General features: G+C 39.5%; 1 protein-coding gene across 4 annotated transcripts in view; it reads left to right on the top strand.

Moving 5' to 3' along the window:
* Positions 1-25290, top strand: part of LOC123959645 (ral guanine nucleotide dissociation stimulator-like) — a 69645-nt gene that overhangs the window by 28570 nt on the left and 15785 nt on the right. For 2 of the 4 annotated variants that reach the window (XM_046033815.1, XM_046033814.1), the window contains exons 1-4: positions 5691-6001; positions 20790-21094; positions 23996-24070; positions 24804-24997. In XM_046033815.1, coding sequence (XP_045889771.1) covers positions 5822-6001; positions 20790-21094; positions 23996-24070; positions 24804-24997 — 754 coding nt within the window. In that variant the 5' untranslated portion in view covers positions 5691-5821. Of the gene's footprint in view, positions 1-5690; positions 6002-20789; positions 21095-23995; positions 24071-24803; positions 24998-25290 lie in introns of those variants that run through there. The other 2 variants (XM_046033818.1, XM_046033817.1) reach the window with 1 other exon arrangement.

Genomic DNA, 25290 nt, shown 5'->3' with positions numbered 1-25290 from the left:
CTGTCATCTGGTGAAGGTAACCGGCATTCGTACGGCCTTCACAGGTATAAGAAGGAGCAGAGAGAAAATGTAGGAAGTTTAGCGTGCTTCTCTTTTTGTTTCTTTTCTAACCCTTGCTTTCTTGCATGTTTGATGTTGCTGTTACATAACTAATGACCCACATAAAGGCTGCAGCTTTTTTTGGTTACACTTTAACCCCTCTTGATATTATTTATAAATATAAAATAAATAATTTAGGTATAACCAGATTTATAAGAGTTTATTAATGTGCAGTATTTTCAACTAACTTCTCCTTTCAAGACACGTGTTACAACTGTATTTTACCATATTGTCATTTATTCTGTTTATTTACCGAAGTCCAGTTAAGGAAGCTTTACTTTAAACGAATAAAAATAAAAAAGCCTTATATATGTTTACATTGACATTATAGTTTGTTATAAACCTTTTATAAATGTTTATATACCGCATATTCTTTCTAAAGGGGGGTTAACCTTTGTCTAAAAAATTACATGATATTGACATCAGCGCATTACACATTCACAGAACTGAAAGTGATGAAATGAAACTCTTAAGCAATTTGAAGATGTTACCAGAAACGGTTAGGTAAATGACATATCGGGAGCAGGGGGCTGCTTTGTTGGGGGCGTGTTGCTGAAGTTGCCAATGAGACAGGAGGTATGATAAGTCCAGCTGAAGTGACAGATGAATGCATTTAAAGGCTTATCAGACACCAAAACACTGCACAACGGTTTATAATACTCACAGGCAGGACGTAAACAGTAGAAATACTAAGTAATCAACCAGGAATGTGCGCTTGCATACTTGATTGGTAATGCACCACCTAGCCAGATGACATCACGTTGCATTGAACCAAATTTGAGCCAGGTTCAAATTTTTTGCTTGCTTTAGTTTTGCTTGCGTGACCGCCCCTGAGTTGTACTGCACGGTCCTGACTCGAACCGGCAGCCTCGTTTATGGGAGTCGGATGCGCTAGCGAGGAGGCTAAAACCCATGGGCCCTAGTATTGGTCGCTAGTGCGTCTGTTAAGGCGTCGGGAAGTGAGGTTTACTCACTGCACAGCCATAGCTGGCTACCGTAAAACTTTCACCCACACTGCGTTGACAGACTGGCTCAGTTCAAAAGACGGCTGCGGTTTGTCAGGTATCAAGTTGGTGTAAACTTGGCTCTTCTTCCAAAATAATCAGGTAATGCAGCTTTAATGCAGCTTTAAGGCTGCATTACCTGATTATTTTGGAAGAAGAGCTCCACAACATGCTGAATAACACAAGTTCTGTAATTTTATCACCAAACGAAGTTGTCGGGGTCAACGGCATGATCATCCCATTGAAGTGGTGTTTGTGTCCACCCAATGAATGGACGTCCAATCCAGCTCCTGAGGGATAGTGTTGTAGTCAAGACCGCACCAAACCGAGACCAAGTCAAGACCAAGACCAGGATTTATCGAGACCGAGACAAGACCTAGACTTTTAGGGGCTGAGACCAAGTCGAGACCAATACCGAGGGAGGGCGAGACTGAGACAAGACCAAGACCAGTTCCCCACATTACATGTAAAACACACAGTAAAATGTGAAACGTGATCATAGGTACTTCTCAAATTGATCAGAAAGATCCAGATTCCCATAAAAACGCCCACATGCAAACACTAAGAGGTGAAATCAACAATCAGCATCTTTATTCAATGCTCCTTTTCCATGCTTACCATCGCGGGGAGGGGTGACAGTCGTTAACAGGAACAACACATTTTTAATTAGGGTTATTGGCTGCATTTGAAGCAATACGTTTTACATCCAATCAAAGTCAGGATGTTAACAAATAAATCAGACAATGCAAAAGCAGTTTACTGATATTCCCAAAGTTATGGTCTTGACTGGTCTGGAAATAAAATCCCGAGACCGAGACAAGACCGAGTACAAATGCGGTCGAGTCCAAGACAAGACCAAGACCATCAATATGTGGTCTTAAGACAGTTCTCAAGACCAAGACTGGTCTTGAGTACTACAACACTACTGAGGGAAATAACTCTTTAGCTCTTTAGCTGCTAAATGCTCCTCTATGTTCACCAGCTAGTTGCTAACTGTGTCCGTCTGTTGTTTGATGCTCGGCAGGTAGTGTACAGTGGGTTAGTCAGAGCTTTTCTGATGGAAGTAGCTTCCTACTGCTGCTGGAAACGCGGCGAAACCAAAACAAGGAGCTAAAAGAAGCTAAAGAAGAGCTGCAGAGTTGGTTTTGGTTCTCGGTGGATTTGTCACTATGAGCGTTCCCTTTCGCATTAGAAGTTATCATTTCTATTGTTAATATGAAATATGATTCTTTCACATCTGAAGGTTTACATCCTGGATGCGTCCAAAAAAACCTCACAGAAGATCAAAGTCTGAGCACAGAGGATCTCCGTCAAACAAAATCCTGCTTCTTAGTTATTTTTCTGTGACTTCTTCAAAAGGATCTTCATGAGCAGGCTTATATACTGTTTTTTTCCAGTTGCGCAACTGTACTTTGTCCATGTCTGGCGCTCTCATTGGCTTTTATTTGCTACAGATTTATTGTTTGTGGAGCACTGGGGAACATTGTGCGCCTGGCAACAGCCCAGTACAACCACAGGCCTCCAGTGCTGCCCAGTGAGCCTCCACTGTGAGTGAAGTGCCTTGCTAAATGGCATTCTGAAATGCGCAACAACTTTCTGCATTCTTTGGCGTCATCTGGAACAAAATGTCTTCCTGATGTCACGTCTCTGATTTAAATTTTAACCTCTTCATGATGGAAATGTTTTGCTGGACATTGTTCAACCCGGCCCGCTCAAACTCTTGCTGGGTGTGGTCTTTAATTATGCTGCTTCGTATCTATTTGTGTATGCATCTGAGTAAAGGCTTGTGGGGTTTTTTTTTTATGTGTGTGTGAGAGAGTAAGAAAGTAAGGGGGAGGGTGCTGTTAGCATCACTGTCCTCAGGGAGCAGTAAAACATGTCAGAGCATCAGCCAGAGCCATAGCAGCAGCACAACAACGTCCTCTGGTATTGATTTCCAGCAGATGGAAGCAGAGCTTTAGTTAAATCATAACAGACCCAGAACATACGTGTTTTTCTGGAGGACTGATACTAGCGCTGATATTTTTATACTGAAGCTTCTGCTAACCGCTGATATGTTCAGTGACTTTAGATTATGTGAATTTTAAGCACCCAAAATGCAAAAATGGTTAAAAAAATCCTCTGAAACAGGATTTAAATCAGGACTAGGCTGCTCAAAAACTTTTAACAGTTAAAAACAGTTTTAAACTTAATGCCAATTTCATTTCTCTTTCCCTCTGATCTACCTCATATTCAGCTGCTCCGCATGTTCAGTCATAGCTCTTGAGGTTGTATTCCTGGACAACAGCAGCTTTTTTCCTTGCAGATGAGACAGGAAGCTGCCACCACCACATCAACAGCAACAAAAACTGTCTTTGCTCCAGGTCAGCCTTTCTTTCAGGTTTACACATGCAATATATCTGATTGCAGTTGAACTTATCTTACGTGTTGATGTTGACAAGCTGCTGTTAGCTGCAGTGGTTTTTACTATGAAGGCAGCTCTGAGGCAGAATAAAAACATACTTTTTAATTTTTTTTTCATGAAAATTATCAGATGTAAAATCATATAATATTTGCACAAAAGCTGTTGGTAACTTAAGTATCAGTAAGCCAGTATCAGTAAGCCAGTATCAGTCCTTCACCGCCCTTTCCCTCTCTCTCTTGCTCTTTCAAACACACACACACAGTCTTCGCTCCTCCAACAGCTGCAGATTTGCGAGTTATGAAGCGCAGCAGCCCGGTGATGACGAAGGCCGGTGAGGTCAGACATGTTTGTTGTTCAGCCTCAGCTGGTGCAGCAGATGTTTGTTTGTTTTTTTAGTAAACTTGCTCAATCACTTTCACACCTGTTCTTCCTGTCAGTGTGGAAAGGCCAGTGTGGATTATATTGTCCACCTCCAAAAACCTATATGGAAATGTATAATCTGTAATATCCAAACTGTGTTGTGTAATTTGCTTTGTTGGCATAGCTTCTTGTTTAATACTGAAGGCTGAATTAATCTGAGTTAGTAATCATTTTAAAAGCTTGGCAGGCATCTTATTAAGATGATGGATATCTCTGTGTGTTGCGTGAGACAGTTGTTACTCATATTGGCCAGTAGGAGGCAGTGTTAGATGTCAAATTGACTGAGGCTCCTACTGTGAGAAGGCTTCAGACGACCTTGTCTTGTGGAGTAATTGAGGTTTAATGCAGTGCAGAACAGGGACTTTTCAGGACTTTGAGGAGTTGTGCTTTCTGGCATAGAAAATAATGGGACAGAAGCTTATAATTGCATAATTGTGTTTTGCTGGTGTTCGTTGTTCACAGAGAGAGTTTTACTGCATTTGTTGTCATTTTTCGCTGTTTTCTTATGGATTTGAACTTGTCATTGACTTGTGTTTTGCTGACAGTGGCAATATAAGTGCTCAAATTTAGCTAAAATGACAAACATGTGTTTATTCCAGCTTTTCAAATACGAGGCTTTGCTGCTTTGCTCTGTTTTGTGTCATTGTAGTTTTTTAATTTTAGACTGTGAGTTGATCAAAACAAGATGTATGGGGCTCCAGGAACTTGTTATGGGTATTTTTCATAATTTTCTGGCATGTTATAGACAAACAATTAATGAGTAAATCAAGAAAATAACAGACAGATGAATCTATAATTAAGTTAATCATTAGTAGCCCTATTCAGATCCTTTATTTCAGTAAAAGTATTAATTTCACAATGTCAAAGTAGGCCTACTCTGCTGTATATAGGCCCTATTTACCCCTAAAATGTAGTGGAGTTTAATCAAGGATATAGTAACCTAGCTTAAAATAAAAATAATCAAGTAAAGTACAAGTACCCGCTGTTGGTTCAGTGTAAATGCGTGTTTTCAACAGACAGCAGTGACAGTAAACTGAACATCGGTGGGTTTTCTTTTCCCACAGCAGCCTGCTGCCATAGTGAGAGCAGAAACAACACTGCCATCATTTCCCGAAGCCATGACGTAAGGGTGGGGGAGTTTAACGGTGCCTTCAGGGACACCAAAAATAAATGAATGAATAAAAACTCAAAAGAAATTCAATAAATTTAACTGATTTATTTATATTAAACCAAACACAGAAAGGATGAATAGGCTATAACATTTTACTGCAACAAAATAACATTTTCTTAATTAAGATACAATGTAATTCACATGTTAAAACAGAAGGAAGAAGCACTCCAAAGAAGTGGAAAATACATAAAGAACTAGACTATTGAAAATATTATAATTACAACAAAACAATAAAGGAATATATAGTAAAAACTGTTATAGTGTATTACACTACTTTGCTTATATACATGGTTCGTGCATTATGCAAACATTTGTGCAAATGTATGTGCCGAAGTAATTAAGTGAATGTAACATACATAGCATTGTACATATTTATTTTAGAATGGCCATATAATTATTTCATCTAGGCCTATATTTTAATATTAGAACATTTTATAATTGTAGGCTACATATAGGCTAATTAACATCGGCTGATTGTTAAGTCACACACATTATTGTTTTAGAGATTACATTTCCGACAGTCATGAAGGCAGCGCAGGCGTGGGGGCGGGGTTTAGAAAAGCCCCTGTGAGTCATGATTCTCCTAAACACAACAGACAGCAGCGATGATCCTACACAACCGCTGTACCGCAGACAGCAGCAGTGATTCGTTGGTTTAATAATAAAAACGGTGAACATGTCGCTACCGTCGCTGTGACTGAACTCTCGGCTCTGCGGGCATCCATGGTCTGTTTCCCGGGGATGCAAACCGACGACCGGCCGGGACAGCTGGTCGAGATGTTTGACTCTTCATGGAGGGTGCGGAATATTTGGGACGGGGTGAAGCTGGAGGTTGTCGAGGACCGCAGCCCGGTGGTGCTGCACAGCTTCACACATCTGGACCCGGACCTGCCACTGATGGAGGTGAGGACGAGGCCGGGGAAGCGTCGGTACCGGGGGCGGGAGGAGGGTGAAGGAGAGGCGGGGATGAGAGGCGACTGAGGTCCGCTAGTTGATGCGGTTTGTTTTGTTGTGATCAGGAGGATGTTCAGGCGAGTCCAGTCTGGTTTTCAAGGTCCAGGGTGGGGGTTCTGTGTTGATCTTGAGCTAATAAGAAATTATGTATTTACAATCAAATTTGCGAATAAAAATAGATACCACATTTTTTAAAAAGTAGTCAGTAGGCTATATAAAAACTATAGAGATCTACAGTGAAACAGAAATGATTTCACTGCCATCTCTGCTCCACCTCTGGCTGTGTTTATTCCACTTTTAAACCAGTTTATCACATATTTAAACATCTTAAAAACAGCAGCAGGTATCCAAAATATACAGTAAATAAGTTCACATGTATAAGATGATATTTTTTTCTTGTCATAAACCTCTGCTGACATCTGCTAATCCTATATTTTTAAAGCCTGTAAAGCTTAATTATAATAACGTAGATGCTATCAATGCCACATGCTGATGTGCTGGACACTATGGGATTTAATGGACATAAACTGGTAAAGTAGAACATACATATTAATACTAGAAAACTTAAAGAGTCAGACATACTGTGACACGAGACAACTGTGTTGGCACAAGAGGACTGTAAGAGAATGACTTGCTTTTTTCACAAGTTTCACCCCTGCGGTTATCACTCCTCCCACTGCACACACAGTTATTCAACACAATACCGAAGAGACGCCAACTGAAACCCTGCAGTGTGGATGTTATTGAGTAAGGTTTTACTAAGCATAATGAAATATTAATAATACCGATATTGAGAGTATGTTTGTCATATTTCCTGCTATGATCTGGGCTCCAGGGTTGTACTCTTAACTACCTCTGGAGCCTAAATATGTACGAACAGCTTGTACGTTATACTGTTTGTGTGGTGGGGAGATTCCATTTAGCTGACACAATCCAGAGACATGTAAATTCACAGCATTAATGATGGGAAACGGGATTAACAAGACTAAGAGTCTGCAGCCAAGCTGGCATCTCTGTGAGGTAGTATTTTTGCTTTGAGCTAAATGCTACGGCTGCAACTAACGATTGTTTTGTTTTTTTATTAATCGTTTGGTCTATAAAATGTCAGACAATATAAAAAAAAAAAAACAGCAATCACAATTTCCTAATGCCAAAGGTGACATCTTCAAGTTGCTTGTTTTGTCCGACCAACGGTCCCAAACCCGCAGAGATTACAGTGACATAAAGCAGAGGAAATGAGTAAATACTCAAATTGAAGAAGGTGGAACCTGGGAATGTTCATGATTTCAGATATTCAGAGATATCGATTCATTGATGAATTGTTTCAGCTCCAGTAAATGCTAACAAGCAGGTATGTTCAACATCTTGAGTTTAGTGTGTTAGCATGCTAACATGTGCACTAAACACAAAAATAGAGCTGATGCCGATGGGAATGTCATTAGGTTTGCAGGTATTTGATCATAAACCAAAGGTTTGAAAAAAAAAAACATTTTGACCTGATGATGGCGCTTGATGAAAAGTGAAAGGATCACCGAAGTTTTTACTACTCATCCTGAGGGGAACATGAATGTGGGTACAAAATGTCATAGCAGTCCGTCCAGTAGTCCTATTTTGGTCTGGATCAAAGTGATGGACAAACCGACCGACATTGTCATATTAACCCTAATGCTTATCTGGTTATTTTCTTTTGCACACTCTGGACTATGTACTTAATCTTCATGATCTAATTCAGCTAATATCATATCCATAACTCCTCTTCTTTATTTCCCACTGCATCAGCTTCCTTCAACCCATCATCACCCAAAGAAACAGTTTCACTGTTATCTGTAAAATGTCCTTTTTTATGGATTAAGTGGAACATCCAGCCCCGCACTCCTTACATCTTGCACATGTGATCAGATAAGGAGGAAGGATGAGTAATCATATTTATCTGTCTTTTATAAGGCCTGAGATTGGACGAGGTCTGCATTATAACTGATATCACATGGAGACAATCTTGTCTCTGCTGGCGGGATAAAATGTTCTGCTTTTGGTTCCCTGGTCTGTTTGTCATCAATCAGACCCGAACTGGATATATATTAAAAACCTTTCCCTTTGCATGTCCTGAGCTCAGAGAGGTAGCCATGGTCGCTCGTCTCCAGCTAACGTGCTCTGCTTTGTCCCTCTGCTCTAAACTAATCCTCTCCTCTAACACAATTACCTAATACTTAATCTCCCTGCTGCAGAGGCCGAGGGGTTTCCTCCACAATCGCCGCCTTTCTTCCTATCAGTACAGCGATACTGCGGTGAACGTTATTCTACATTGTGGTTCTGTTACAGTATGAAGGGTCACTGGGGCTGATATGGAGGAGAGGGTGGGTTGGATTTAGTAATTTGGCACCATGGCACCATGTAACCAGCAGTTCCCTGCAGATTTCTTTCTTGTTTCTGTTATTGTTTTACATGAGAAATGAGTGCCTAAAACCTTTTCAAAACATTTCCAGAGAAATAAGAAATGGTTGGCTTCATGTTGGCTGCTCATTTTTAAATATTCTCCTCCCATGATTCTGGTGCTGATTCGGTACCTGTGGCTACCAACTAGGGCTGCCAATGACAACTATTTTCGTTATTGATCAATCTGTTACTAGTAGTAGCTAATAGTTGTGACTGATCAGCTAATCAAATGATTAACTAGCCGTTTCAGCTTTAGTACGATGCCAAAACTATGTGTTTTCAGTATGTTACTTTGAGGAATATAAACATGTTTATCTACAAACCCATTCTTACATGTTACAAAGAAACCATCCTAGCTGTACTCAGTCATATTATTTGGGAGCATCTATTAAGAGTGGGAGTACCTTTTTGTCTGGATAAAGTTTTGATTCAAATCAGAAACCGTCAAATACGTTTTCAAGATTACAAATCTGAGCAAGAAGTCGGTGCCAGCTTTTTGGGTCTTGACACTTCAATTCTCAGTGATAAGGACATATTTTAGTAGTACGAAAAAGTACTGATGTTCAGGACCCACAGTAGTCCTATTGTGGGCTGATCAGTTGTCTATCTAATATGTTTTGTTGTTTGCTTTGGTTAAGGTTTAGGTTTTTGAAATTTAAGGTCAATGAGGTTCAAACATCCCAACACGGGTGGGAGGTTTGTGAGTCTTAAACTGCCAAATTTTGTTTGCAGTTTGATGTGATGGGAAAGAGTTTTAATTTATGGAACCGTGTAGTCCCACTGTAATCGTATTTTCATGGGAAGTAAACCACACCGACACAGTTGTAAAAAGCTGCAGCTAAACAGTATACAACAGTGCATTCAAGCTGAAAATAGTCCTAATTAAGAGTGGGGGCAGAGCTCTGAGAGCTCTACAAATGCTGTAGTCCACTAGCAAACCAGCAGGAGTGGGGGCCAAACCAACATAAAACACTGCTAAACAAAGAAAAGACTGCTGCTCACTGAGACCTTCTCAACAGTAAGTCCTTCAAACTGTCAGTCATTCATTCGGTTAGAAATCAGCTTGCATTGGTGGCAGAGGACATCAGAGAATGAGGCCTGCAGCTACTGGACTACCAGAGCAGTTCAGACCATTTCAGGACTGTTGGTCAACACTGAGTCTGAACAACAGAGTCGTTACCTTTCATGCTTAACAGTGTCTTATATCTGATTCTGTTTGGAAGTCTGCAGATATATTTTAGGAAGTAATCAATACTCGGTGCAATTATGCACTGCCAGTGAAATCAGAAACCCAGAGCTACTGTGACTAATCTAAAATCAGCTTTCTTTCTATCATGACTTGACACAGGGCTAACAGTGACTCAGCCAAGCAGTCCCAGATGAATGACATAATAACACAGTACAACTCTAATTATCCCACATGGAAGAAATAATCTCATAGGCAATCAAAAACAAACTGACTCCTTGTTGTTATGTTGTGTGCAGGTATTTATATCCATGGGACCCAGATTTACAGTGAGAAAATGTGACTTCAATGAGCTTTCTGCTGTTGACGGTGATTATAAAACATCAGATCTGAGACACATGTGGAGGAGAAGACAAACTGTGTGAACTGGTGAACTGTGATGTGCTCCAATTTAAGATAAGCATTAATCAAGTTTTACTGAGCCTCGCGGTGAGAAACAGGAGACGGACCGTCCGAGTCGGTACAGAGGAGCTTTTGTTTCCATGGTTCATTTTGAAGAGAGTCGAGTAGCCGAGAGCTGGATCTCAGCGGCAGACAGAATGACAGAAACAGACAGCAGCTGGAATGTGAAGGCCCGACGCCTGGAAAAATACTTAGATCGTCTGATTCTGCACTCGCTGTCTGTCTGGTCTAGTTTAATTACCTGGACTGGTTTTAAATAAGGCAAAAACATATTACCTAAAGTGCATTTAAAGAGAAGTTCCTAATCAAAGATCAAAAATCAGAGTTGTTTTCCCTTCATGTGACACAAATCTGAGGGTTTCTAAGCATGCTATTGCAAGCTGCATCGAGTTAACTTTTTTAAACTTCCCATCTGGACTGAGTAAAATATGGGACAAAATCTGATTCTGAGATATGCAGCCTGCGTGGACCTCAAATCTGAATCTGTCAGCATCTGTAAATGTTACACTATTAGAGGGATATTTCAACAAGTTTGGATTACATGAGAAGATTAATGTCACTCATGTTTGCACGTTAAACACGGAACTGGAGCCAAGAAGGGATTAGCCTATCCTAGCATCAAGACTTAGAGCAGGGAGAAATATTGAATCTCGTTAGTTTAATCCACACGGTCTATCCATCCACACAGTACTTCTGTGTAGCGTCTCCCACTAGTACACTGGTTACCTGTGGGCTCAGGTTCTGGGGTTGGTCTCTGAACAGGCATCATGGTATCATATCTGGCAACCTCACTGTAATGGCTATGGAGAGACTTTGGGAAGACTTAGTTAGTTTGAAACTCTCATATGATAGCTGAAACAGTTTATAAAAGAAAACAGATGATACATTTTCAGAAACGTGGTAAATGAAAATGACAAGATATATATAAAAACAGAGTGTTGGGAGCAACGGTTGAGACTTGGTACATTTGAGTCAGATAGCTGATTTGAGCTTTGGACCATACCAAAAGGTCCTCATCAGCACACTGAGTTTGCTCTGCGGAAATGTGGACTTTCATGATTACACAGATGTGGTCAAAAGCTCCTGAACAAGCGAGTAAATGGACCTTGATTTCAGTATCGGATGCACAGTGAAATAAAATGATGGGAAATAAGATAATACTAATATTTCAGAAGATGCAATTTAGTATGTTCACTTGCTAGATAATTTGATCATCAGTCAATTTATAAATTGTTTCAGCACACATACAGTATGTTGTATATGTGAACAGGGTCGTCTAAAACTTAATAGCTATGTGCAATAGTTCAGGCAAGAGAGGGTGAAAATAAAAGATACTGGGACAAGGTCACCGCCAGACTCCAGTGAAAGATAAGAGGTTTACTCTCCTACTGAAACTCTGTACATGCATGTTGTTGATTGATAATGGTTGACAAAGCCAGGTTAGCTGCCGGCGTGCATTGCTTATACCTGTCACAATAACTCTGTCAACCAGTTTTAGGCAGCACATGGACAGGGCGCATTTAGCAATGGATTAAATTAAGGTTTAGATTTAGTTTTAATGTGTGTGCGCAATGAAAAAGAGAGAAAATATAACAAACTTTGTGGGCAAGAACAATAAGCAAAAAGTACAAATATCTAGAAGGCACTTCTCCTCCAACTTTCTGCTATACTCAGTCATTCCTGTCACTTTGAATTTACATAGATTCCTTGACACTGTAAACTAGTCCGGAAGATTTGGAATATATCTGAAGTTACAGCTAAATAAAATATTAATCTGATGGCAGGACATGTGGATTGAGGTCTTCTCCAAAATCTAATCAGTTGTTCTCTGGCCCACGGCTGATCTGCCAACTTAATTTCACAGAAGAATCTGTCCATGTTTGTGTCAGTTTTTTGCTGGAAGAGAAACAAACGAAGCCAAAAACAGACTCTTTGTGTTGGTGGGAGTTTGTAATGAGAAATTATCCAGAACCTTCAATTAGCCCAGATACTGGCAAAGTACTGCTGGTGGTTTATACATGTTTACCCAAAGAGAAAATGAAAAGAGAGAAAGGTTGCTGAGTAGTTTTTGCTTATTACTTGGTTGTAGCTATACTACTCATCGTTTACAGAAATATAAATATAACATTTCTATCACATAGGTGCTGATTAATCGACATCTTTGTCCTTCATCATTGTCACCTTTTAGCTGTTGTCTGTTATTTGCCCTTTTTTACATTTGATCTACTTTCTTGGGATTAAAGATTCTAAAATGTTGACAATAATTACGTTTTAGCGGCTACCTACAATGCCATCCCTAGAGCATGGCTGTAGACTCTTAATCTTGTTAAATATTATATATTAATTACACTCTTTTGTATACTCTAAAAGTGAGCTTGCAGTCGGTCAGTTTTCCCTATATGTATAAAGGTTTTAGTCAGTTACTTTGAAAAAGGATAACATTTAGCCATTTAACTTTGGCTCATGTAAGTTGAGGATCTCAGTGAACAAACATGGTTTGTGCTTGCCTTGGCCACGCTGCCTCAATATTTAGATCACAGAAGAGTTTTCTGAACATTTGGTTACACCCCCTCTCCTCTTCTGTCTCACCCAGATGATCTCATTGGCTTTCAGCAGCCATTGTTAGCGAGGGGAAGTCACTGGCTTGTGGTACAGGGTTGTAATAGACACGTGCTATTGTTGGCTTTGTTTAGGTGTTGACTATTTTGGGGGCAGGTTTTTTCTCTTTTCTCTGGGAGTTTCCCTACTGATCTACATTTAGAGCGTGGCTCTGGGGGGGGGGGGGGGTTGTTCTAAGAGTCCTGTGGGACCATTGCTATTGAGGCAGGTATGTGTTCTCTTGATGAGCGCCATAATTTGGCAGACGCCATCTAACATGCTGTTTGGCCTTGAGGGGATTTGGCTCAAAATGAGGGTTTACTTGTCCCTGTGTTTGTTTTAGTCTGTTCCTGTGCCCGGCGGCTATGTTTATACAGACTGTACACCATCAGATATGAAGATGGGAGGTTTGTTATGCGAGATAAACACTTTTGGATTTCTAGATGAGGAATTGTGATTTCAGAACCAATGAGGAGCCAAAAGTTCAGCCTGTTATTAAGACTGAAGGTGGGGCTGGGAGTTTGTGAAGCGTTCACATCTGCATGTCACTCCACATTTCATTTTCTGTCAAGGATCTTCATTTCCTGTTTATTACAACCATGGGTCTTATTTTTGTAGTTTAAGCCATCATTCCGAGTTGCAATAACTTTGTGCTCATCAAGTCTGCGATCTGCGGACAAGGCAACCACTAGAAGTAGGTCAGACACACAATAGACAAAGTTGTTTGGAAGAAAAAACAAAGGCCATCAGTAAAATTACCATCAAGACTGTCTGTTGTAAACATCCATCAGACGTCAAGTGTTGTCCACTAATGGTAGCCTGCTGCCATCGGTGTGTTTGAGTGTGTGAATGAGTGGCAAATGCGAAAGTGTTCTGGTTAAATTGCTGCTTCAGTGTTGACCTGCCAGTGGCGCCAGTTACTGTAGTTGCAGCCACACAGTTTTCCTTGTTTTGTGAGGAATTATTGGAATTTAGTGATTTACAACACTTGGCTTGTTACAACCTGTCTGATCATCTTACTGCTCTTGTTTGTTGACGTCAGACCTCATTGTAGCAATATCGCTGTACTCTCCGATCTCAGCTATTAGCTTGGTGAGTACAATGTTATTAGAAATGATGGACAATACAATGAAAATAAGACCCACGTTGTAATAAACTGGAAATATGCTTTAAAACATAGGTACTGAAAAGTGAATATATATATATAGAGCTTATGCTAATCGTTCTTCCTGACATTCATTCAGAATAATTATGTGAAGAAACTTGACTTTGATAGCAATTAGAGCTAGTCGATTAATGATCAGTAAGTGACATGTAGTTAATTGACAGAAAATGTATATTTTGAGAATCGTTTCAGTAATTTTCAAGACAAAATGCCAAAGATTACCTGGTTTCAGCTGTTCACATGTAAGGATTTGCTGCTTTTCTTTGTCACATATGATGGTTAATTGAATATCTGTAGGCTTTAGACTGTTATCATCCAAAAAATTAATGCAACTGAACTAAATACATAAGTAAATGCCGTAAACGACCCTGAATTTAGCTGCTGGTTCTCAAATCTGACCCTGTGGCACGTTTTCGGTACCTGTACTGCATGCAGTGCAACACTGTGTGTCTGAAGAAAGCTCTGAGGAATCTTATTCATCTCTAATGGCCTTTGTGAGGAATTTAGTCGTAGTTGCACAACAGTGCCAGAAGCATCGTGTAGGTTAATTTGCAGGCCAGAGACAGACAACTGTTTCCCTTCAGAAATGAAGATTTGTGCCATCTGTGATTAAGAAGTTCCTGTGGTCAGAATTAAGCATCCACTGCGATTCTTTTCATCCACTGTGTTTAAATACATCACGACGATGTATTTGACAACAAGTTTGTTGTGTAAAACTCACTGAAACAGCACTTAGATTTTATAGCTTTTAATAATTATTAAAACCAGTACTGATGAATTTCAGGGCAAATGAATCAGCGAGTTGTTAAATGCTGGGGAAGGTCGTACATGCCTTTAGATGTAGAATTAAGCCATGTAATGTCCTTCAACTATGCTTTGTGCAAGAAAGTGCAAAGAAAGTGAGTCTCCTGTAGTTTTAGACAATTGACATGTAAGTGTTGTAAAGGAAAAAACGCCAACGTGTTGCATGTATGGTTTATATCTAATTGACTGACTGTTTAATACATATAAATGACTGTTGAAACAAAACAGTAAATCCATTCATCCATAGTCATTCTCCACTGAGGCTCATGTGACTTGACTTTCCCTGTTCCTCTTTCTGGAAACTTATTTCTCTTTTCTCTGCCTCATCACTCTCTGCTGACACTTTTATTCACTTCACATTCCTCCAGCCCACATGTACATTCATGGTCATTCATGGTCAGGATGGTGTAGGTGAACGTAGATCTGATACGTGTTGGAGCGAGTGTGGAGGAGGCCCTGGCTCTGGATGCCAGACATTTCTGTGGAGCCTGCTGGAGTTTTCCAATTTTCTGATTTTTATTTCAGAACTCACTCGAGGAGCCAAGAAAAGCTAAACAGAACATTAATTTTTGAGTTGAATTGGATAAGCTTAGAGTATTACATTGCATTTAACAGTACTATCCAGTCCATGTTTTTATAGTTCTGAAATTTAGCAGATACTGCAAATTCATGACGGTACACATTTGGGTGCAATCAAAGCTTCTCATTTAAGTTTGTTTTAAATTAAAATGTCATTATCATTGTCATCCTTTAACAGACACACATTTATAGATTCTACAGCCATGTGAGGAACAAGTGTCCTGTCCAAGGTGTAACCCGCCTCTCGCCCAATGTCAGCTAGGATGGCTTCAGCCCCCCGCAACCCTGTGTAGGATAAGCAGTTATAGATAATGGATGGATGGATGGATGTATTATAGATTATAAGTGACTTCTCTGCTGTCAGAAAGAAGAGTGTAAGTGTTTATTTGTAGCAGGGTAAACACTTCTTGGCATTTGTTTTAAGCTGCCTGGTGTACCAGATGGGCTGCAGGTAACTATATATTCTGTGAAGTTGCACTTTTAGGTAGTTGATTACTTAGTTGTCAGTATTGAATTTGCCCTGATGTTAAAATCACCTCCCATCTTATACATCTGGCTAAAACAAGCGTTTGTATTTTTACTGTAAAAACTTCCTGATCCACTCTCACTCTGTTGATAAACGCAGGAAGACGTGATGACTAGATTTCGACCAATCTCAGTTGCCAGAGCAACCAGTAAATAAAAATCTGTTTTGATGCAGTTCATTTAGTTACACACTTCATGACAACAAAGGGTAAATAGGTTTCTATAAATAAAAGCCATCTGTGCCTTTGTTTTTAAATGTTTTTAGTGTCTCGTGTTTAAAATGTAATGCTCCAGGTCACCGACTGTTCCCTGCTGGAAACATGTGATTTTATGGCATAAAGGCAGCGACTAACAATGGGAGCTTTCACCTAAACATATCACTAGCACAGTGAAAGTTACAGGCGTACAGTAGAGACCAGAGGTTTGGATTTCAGAGGTGGTTGTCGCACTTGATCTACAGCCTCAAAGCCACAAGTCACCCAGGTCTGAATCAGGAACTTGACCTTTCACCTTTTTTTATAGCAGATATTAGATGCTTAGAGTTGGTTTTCATACATTTCTTATTTCTTAGGGGCTTTGTTGAAGACAAATGCAAAATAGAAAATGCGCCCAAAGCGATGAAAAAAATACTCATTTCAACATTTCAGCAGTTACCACTTCCCTTTCAACTACCCTCTCATTCACCCCTTTCCCTTTCAACGATACACATTATTCAGTGTGTTCCAAGAAAATACTTATGTAGGTAAACAAATGTCAGAACAAAAGCAGAAAGAAAAGAAAGGGGGGGAATGTGACGAGTTAGATGACGGGCCTCTGAAAAGGATTCAGTTTATATCTTTAAACCTCAGGAATGACGAGAGATCACAGAGCTAGCGATGACATGAAGGTTGAGTCGGTGATAAGTTTTTTTTTACCAAAATGTCCAATTTGTTGAACCAGGGTGCTGAGAGGGCTGCCTTTCTTTAGTATCCAGTCTGCTTGCAACCAGGAAGGTGTTGAGCTGGATGTCTAAGCACTGAGTCAGGCTGAAGGAATGGGAGATTTAAAAGAAGGCAGTGGGGATAGCTTCCTGTCCACACTTCAGAGGGAATTCCCTCTTATTTACACTGCAGAGTTTCTTCAATCAACTTTGTCAGTTAATTTAGTTGCACTGGGATGTGCAAATTGTGTCCTTCACATTTAGGACCCACCAACCAACTAAAGTCCTTTTTGAATTGAAGTGGTCTCTGGTCAGATGTGAGATTCCTGGTTAGAAACCACTCTCACCCGCTTCCTGTCCCTTTTTTGGTTCCTACTTTGTGCCGTTCCTGCTTGTTTCAACTTAGTGATTTGGGATGTTTTAATGTTTAAGCATTCAAACGTCTCAGCTTTATGTGTTCACTTGTTTCCATTTCCCTTTTGAGATGACATTGAACCCTCCTCTTTAAAGTATTGATCGCTCAGTGTTTTGTTCAAGTAGTAGGGAGAGTTTTGGTTATCATGGTAACGCTCATGCTCACTGGAACGGGGATGAATAGGAGCATTATGATGGGAATTGACTCGGCGGATGAAGCGAGGCGCTGCCCTTGAGTGTTGCATTTCTCAGGGCTTGAAATGATAGCAGCACGGCCTCTGTGGTTTGGCTGATAAGTACGTCTCCTGCTGTCAAGGCCCTCAGCTGCAGCTGTGCCTCAGACATTATACTGTACTGGATATACAACAGTCCAGGAGTTTGTCACATACACCCTCCCTCTGTAACAGATCTCTGCTGGGGTTACTGAAGTTCAGGATCTGTGTAACCTTTAGTCTTCACTGTTCTAATCATAGTGGGAAAGGTTTGCTTTTACTTTATGTAGTTTTTGTTGAAACAGGTACATCCCATGAGTCACCAGTGTCTTTTTTATCTGTTAGTCAGTTTCTGTGCCTCATTTCACTTGACTCCGGCCACAATATTGTTGTTTTTCAAGCATGTGGAATAGCATCAGCTTTCTTCTGTTCATTATCCCGTGTTTTTTGAGGTTTTTTCTTGTAGGTTGATTATTTTTGCTGATTGCTAGGCTATTTTACTGTTGTTTGAGGAACGATGCTAATCTTAGTTAGAATGATCTTGTTGTTGTTACCTGACTAAAGTAGAGCTGCAACCAACAGTTTTCTTCATTATCTATTATCTAATTCACCTGTTGTATCCTAGAGTAGTCAATTTGTTGTTTGGTGACGTCTTCAAGTGTCTTGTTTTTTCTGACCAACAGTCAAAGTTATTCAATTTATGATCATAAAAGACTACGAAAACTAGCAAAAACTCACATCTAAGAAGGTAATTTTTGGTAATTTTTTATAAAACAATTTCTGAAACAATTACTTCATTATCAAAGAAGTTTTTTTTATGTTCATGGACTAATTATTTAATCTGCTAATTGTTTCAGCGTTAGACTAAACCGCAGTTGACGGCTTACAATAAACAAAGTAAGGTGCAGACCAATGTGAGCTTCAGTCCAAGTCTATTTAAATTAAACATGTCACATTTCTTCTCCAGTACATCATTGTTTATACGCCAGACACTTTCATCCATCTTGCCTTCATCAGGTTCCATCAATTAGTCATGTCACTTACTGATCACGTTAAATAAAAGCTGTCATTTTGTTGACTTTGTCTAGTTAACTCATTTTGTATTTTCCCTTTTTATAGACGTAAGAATCCTTGTGACCTTTAACCGTCTTTATCATGTCCACAACATGAAACTTGTAAGATGTAAGAACAGTTGTACTGCTTGAAGATACTGTGTCGCTCATCGCACTGGTTTATTAAATTCACAGCCATCCTCATTTAATCTTGTCTCCATGGCAACAAGGGCACAACAGAGGGACTTGGCGTTGACTGAGATGTTACCGAATAGCTCCTGACAAAAAAAAGTAGGCAGTGCAGCAGGGAGTCATGCTGTGCCTTGGAAATGGACTGTGATGACTAATGCTCCCAGGATGCACTACAAGCGGCCGTGACAGATGACTGTGGAACGCCAGATTACATACCATTCCTTCATTGAGGCCTCGGCTTAATGATTCACTCTACTGTATTTCTCTCACTCTGCTATTTAGGTTAGATATGTGAGACTAAACACCTGAGGGCTTACAAATTAGCTAAACTTTGAAATGTTTGCATTAAACTGGAATGGTATTTCTTAAGTGATAGCAGGCGGCTTTAGTCCTTTAGAGTATCAACTATTAGACTTTTAACTGTTAGTATTAGAGTATTGACATCGACTGGAAAGATATTTGCAATAGTTTAAATATTTTTTAATGATTATACCTTATCTTTAGGACTGTACAAATTTTATTTACGGCATCCAAATTCCAATCAAAAGAAGACAATTTCAGTTTTTTGAGAATTTAAGTGAAGTCAGTTTTATTTTATGCTGCTGTTTCCAGTTCTCTCTTGAAGAAGAGAGTTTGAATCTCAGTGAGATCATCTTGTTAAATATAGGTTAAATAAATAAAAATAAAATTGTATATAACCCATAATCATACATTGGTCTCAGACAAGAATAAATAATTAAACAAAGTCAAGCCTTTAGGTGTTTGCCTTTTTCATGCCTTCATAGTAATGCTAGCACCAAAAAACACAGTATGGTACAAAACAAGGCCTTTAAAATCAATATCACACTATCGATGACTTTGACCTCTTCCCAGTCGATGCTGTGACTGGTTTCAGTCTGGTGTTCACAGTCAGCTTATGTTTTTCTGTTTTCAGTGTTCAGTTAGTCTTTTGTGCAGTGTCCTTGCATCTCTATTTCAATACATAGACATTTTTCAATACATTCAGTATGCATTAGGGTCATTACTGATACCAAAAACACAGTATGACCATACTGAAAAGAAAATTTATCCATATCAATATATCAGAAATGTTTTTTTTTTTGCTTGAAAATTATCAAAATAATTGCAAATCAATTTATTGGCGATTTACTAATAATTTTAACTCTGAATGAGTTGTTGCCCAGCCCTGGTATTATTTATTAATATTGTTGATTAACCTGTCAGTTGTTTTCTCGATGAATCGGTTAATCTATAAAATGTCAGAGAACAATAACAAATGTCCGTCTCAGAGTCCAAGGTAACTTCTTTAAATGTCTTGTTTTGTCCGAATATATCTAGTTATGCCAAAAAAAAAACAACGATTCATCGATTATCAAAATAGTTCCCAATTCATTTTATCAATTTATCTACGTAATGAATTTATAGACTTATTGTTGCAGCTCTGTCTTGTAAAGGAAACATCTAGTTTTACTATTAAGCTGTCAGTAGTCACTCAGCTTATTTTTCTAACCAGCTGGTTTTAAAGTAGAGTTTAGTTTTATAATCCATTGACTAGTTTCTGTTGGGTAATATTTAGCAGTGCTAATGTGGGTTACACGCATGACTGGTGTTGACAGCCGTGACAATGAACGAAACTATCCCTGTCAACATCACTGTGTTCTTTCGAGGCTTGTTGCATTTTTTTTTTGTTTTTCATGGTCAGAAGAAAACAACAAATTGCTGTGATGGTGACATGCAGCAGCCTACAGAGCCTCTCATTCACGCAACAAGTGGCTTGTGTTAATTCCCTGTTGGGTATATACAGGCTGCAGCTTGTATTGAAGCGCCAGTTATCCAGTAAGCTCTGTTTAGCAACAAGCTATTGTTTGTTCGTGCATGGCCACGCACATGATTCACAAAGTGAATGACTCAGAGAGAGACGGACCAAAAAAGAAGAGAGCTGGGTCACACAGATGGTCATAATTAAAGGGTTTCATCCCAAAATGAGATGTCAGACATTTTTAGCTTGACGTTCGGCATGGTAACGGTGGCATCTTTTTTCTGCCTTTAACTCCCTCTAATCTGCTCCAGTTAGATATTTCAAGAGCTTTTTCCAACATGAAAAATCCACCTTTGCTTGTAGCACAAAATGTAGGGAATAACTGACGTCATCAGTTGGAATAAAATATCTTATTTTCCTTCTCCTCTGTCTTGCAGAGCTCGACGCAGGAGATCGGCGAGGAGGCCGAAGACGACGCCATCTTCACCATCACGCTGAGGAAGGTGCAGCTTCACCAGTCGGCTAGTAAGGGGCAGCGATGGCTGGGCGTGGAGACGGACTCGGCACTGAGCCTCTACGAAACCTGCAAGGTGCGGACAATCAAGGCCGGCACGCTGGAGAGGCTGGTGGAGTACATGGTGTCAGCATTCAGGGGCAAAGACTCCACCTACGTCACCATCTTCCTCTGCACCTACCGCTCCTTCGCCACCACCAAGCAGGTGCTGGATCTCCTGCTTCACAGGTACAGTTATGACACACCTGTCTGGACCCATAATTCAGTTAATCTCAGACTTTTCACAGATTTTACATCTTCAGTTCTCTAAAAATCTAAATCACTGCTTCACAAGTTGAACACTTTTTCTTATCTGTCCAACAGCTACAAAAAATAATGTAAAATAACAGTTTTTTGCTATAGAGACAAGGGGAGTTTAGAATGGCTGTTATTTTATTCTTGAATTCAATTGCAATTTTATTGCTGATTTTAGGTCAAAATGTGTAATTTTCTTCAATTATAACGACGAATTAAAGCTCTGTTAAAGACACCATGATGTATTTTGAATGTAGGGGATACATTTAATTGTAAATGTCACGATCCTAATGGATACATTTGTCTTACCACAAATGTCAATTTTTGTTCTTTTGTCTTCTTGCTTTTTAAATTTTATTCCATACATACACTTTGGTATTATTTCTAGTTTTTTAACACAACTGTTACATGTTAAATGGAAATATGTTTCAGCCTGATCTCTGGTACATTTCAGTTATTGGCGAAAAAGAGATACTCGGGAGGATCTTCAGCTATAATTTGTTTTGTTTTTTTGGCATATCAAAAAATGTAGTAATAATAATCTTTTACAAAGTGCTTAACATAAAGCAGTTATGACATAAAAACATATATCAAACAAAAGTCACTTCAAAATATACTTGAAGTAAGTATAAAATCAGGTAAAATCAGGGAATGCTCTACGATAAAAATATGTTTTAACAAGAGATTTAAAAGTGTTTACTGATTCAGCCGACCTAATTTCCTCAGGTAGATTGTTCCAGAGCCTCGGTGCCCTAACTGCAAAGGCTCTGTCTTTTTTAGAAATGTTTCTAAGATGATAAAAACATGATTGCACCAGCTTTGTGGTGTGCTGCTCAAAACACAAATCACTGTCAAACCAGACACCAAGATTTCTTGCCAATGGCTTGATTTGATCTGATAAACCAAGGCAATCTTTGAAGGGCAGAATATGTTTTGTCAAATGCTTGGGGCCAATGATGAGGATCTCTGTTTTATCGGAGTTTAATTGAAGGAAATTATCGGACATCCAGTTTTTTAACTCACTAAGGCAGTCCTTCAATGAAGTTAACATTTCAGGGTCAATGTGTTTAATGGGCAGGTACAACTGTGTATTATCTGCATAAAAATGGAAAGAGATACCATGTCTTTGAATAATGTGCCCTAAAGGAAGCATATATAATGAAAATAAAATCGGTCCCAAGACTGACCCCTGTGGCACCCCATACTTAACAGTAGTGTATGAGGACGTATAATTATTCAAAGACACACAGAAACTCCTATCCGACAAGTAAGATATAAACCAGTCTAAAACAGTGCCAGATATCCCCACCCAGCGCCTCATTCTCTCCAAGAGGATACTATGGTCAGTTGTGTCAAACGCATCACTAAGATCTAAGAGAACAAGCACAGAGCACATTCCACTATCTCCAGCCATCAAAAGATCATTGGTAACTTTGAGCAATGTCGTTTCAGTGCTCAAAGATGTTATTTGTTTCTAATGTATGTAGAAGCTGCTTGGACACAATTTTATCTAAAATTTTAGCAATAAAGGGCAACTTGGAGATTGGTCTATAATTCTTGGGGAGGGAGATGTCCAGTCCAGGTTTTTTTAACTGTGGGTTCACACGCAGTTTTAAAATAATCTGGGACACGGCCGCTGCAAGCAAGGCCCTACAGAATCCATGACTCTTAATAAAAACTTTGTCAGTATCACATCAAGAGGACTGGAAGATACTCTCATATGTGATACCGTTCTACAAGTTCCGTAAATGTAATTGGATAAAACTTGTTAAAACTATCGTGCTGTGGGTGTGGAAAATCTGTGGAAGTGACACTGGGTGTGATAGAAGCTCGAATTAACTCCACCTTATCAATAAAATACGATAAAAACACCTCACAGTCAGCATTACTTTCAGTAGGGGCACAAGGTGGGGCCAGATTTAACAGCAGATTAACAGTCCTAAATAAAAACCTTGGGTTATGGTGATGCGAAGAGATATAGAGAGATATTTTGTTCTAGCCTCCTTAACCATTCTATTATACTGTGACAGCAGCTCCTTCATGCTAGCGTAGTGTACTTGGAGTCCAGATTTCTTCCACCTACGTTCTGCTTTCCTATGTTCCCTTTTTAAGCTGCGGGTACTGTCATTGAGCCAAGGCTGCTTTTTTTCTCTAGCCTTCGACTTAACTTTAAGTGGTGCTATAGTGTTTAATAAGGACAAGCAGATCGCATTGAAGTTATCCACCAGATTATTGGTATTAGAATACTCAGACAAGTTAGGGCTTTGAATGTCAAAAAGTGAGCAAAATTGCGCCACACTATGGTCATTTAGGATGCGAGAACATATGGCATGGGATATGACTTTGGGATTAGCGGGTGACTCACAGTTAAATAATATACATCTGTGGTCAGATACAGCCATATCCAGTAAATCCACAGTAGAAATTCTCACACATAGAGTAAAAACAAGGTCTAATGTATGACCACAATTATGTGTTTCACCATATACATTTTGTTTAAAATTAAAAGAATTTGTGATATTTAAAAAAGTAGGTTGATAGTAGGTTGATTAATGGTTAGTTTTAGGTTAGTTTTCTGTCATGCACGGCCCATAAGTATATGTGCCATTTCAAAATAGATTTCTAACATTTACAAAAAAGTACGGCCCTTCCTTACAATATGCATGAAAGCAGAAAGTTAAGAAACTTACCGTAGGTGTGTTTTTACTTCCTGTGTTCACAGGGTTCTCTTTATTTCAAGTTCAGTATGTGATGTTTTTTCCTTTTATCATAATTTAAATGCTGTTTTTTTCAGTAACTTGGTTGAACCAGACTGAGCCTGTACTTCTTTTTTAGGTATGCCAAGCTCCAAAATGTCCCTGCTGCCACGGCACACAGAGTTTCCCAGGACGACTGCACAGAACTGAGAAAGTGAGTCTGCTGCAAACCTTCAGTGTCGAGCTGCCAACATTAATCACTGAGTACATTCACAGCACCGTGTCTCGTCCCACTCCTACCCGGGTTAAAGAGATATCAACAGAGTTTGAGGTTTTAGCGGGTTATTTTTCTTTGCTAGACTGACTTTGTCAGACTGAGGGGGCCTGTTTCAGCAGGAGTTTGATAAAACAAAGTTCATGAACTGATAAAAATTTAATAAATCACAAAAAAACACTTCTGTAACTTCAGTTTTACTAATCTAATCATTAGCATTGTTAGCTTGTTGAAACCACAGGCCATCATTAAATCTTGCGCACGGACATTCAGCTTAATTTCTAGTTCTGCTCCACAACTTGCTGTTGTTGTGATGTTAGCTATAGCAGCAGGACAGTTGGCTCTGGGACTGTCTCGTCCTCTCTGCATGTTAGTGTCTTAACTTTAGCAACAGTTTGCTAACCCACAACTTAACTGACTGTTAGTTACATTACGACTGTGTTGTTGTTCGTTATACAATGGTATGTATCATGGTGATTTCTACAGAATCGCTTACCGCACCTTTAATGCTTAAGTATTACTATATTTTTGATTACCTTTTTGAAAACTGTGTTAGAATATTTTACTTTTAGATTAATGTTTGCTATTTCTTTAATGTTACCTTTCCTCACTCAAGGAATGTATTAAGCATTTATTATTCAGCCAAACATCTTTTATTGGATGTGTGTTGCAGCACTGTTTCGTCTATCCTGGGCGCGTGGCTGGACCAGTATTCTGAGGACTTCTGGACCCCTCCCAACTATGACTGTCTGCATCAGCTTATGTCCTACCTTAACCGCCACTTCCCTGGTTCAGACCTGGAACGCCGCGCCCGCAATCTGCTGGCCCACTTCCACCGCCGGCAGCAGTGTGAGCCTGATCCTGATGGTATGAAGGCAGGACAGGAGAGGGACTGCAGAGCAGGGACTCTAAAGTATAAAGTAGTAGTCAATGTAAAGATGTACATAGAAATGCTGGATTTGTTTTTTATGTTATAAATTTGTTTGAACAAAGACACAATGTCCGTTCACATGTCGTAATACTTGTTGTTGTAAAGAACAGTTTGGTTGTACAAGTGATAAGGACCAGTCGACAGTCACTATGAGTGCACATGAGATTGAACACTGAGTGAAATGTTCAAATCCTGTGTCGGGGGGGGGGGGGGGGGAAAAAGAAAAAGA

Source organism: Micropterus dolomieu, linkage group LG21 (genome assembly GCF_021292245.1).
Source record: "Micropterus dolomieu isolate WLL.071019.BEF.003 ecotype Adirondacks linkage group LG21, ASM2129224v1, whole genome shotgun sequence".
NCBI classification, from domain to species: Eukaryota; Metazoa; Chordata; class Actinopteri; order Centrarchiformes; family Centrarchidae; genus Micropterus; species Micropterus dolomieu.
This window is presented reverse-complemented; position numbering and strand designations above follow the sequence as displayed.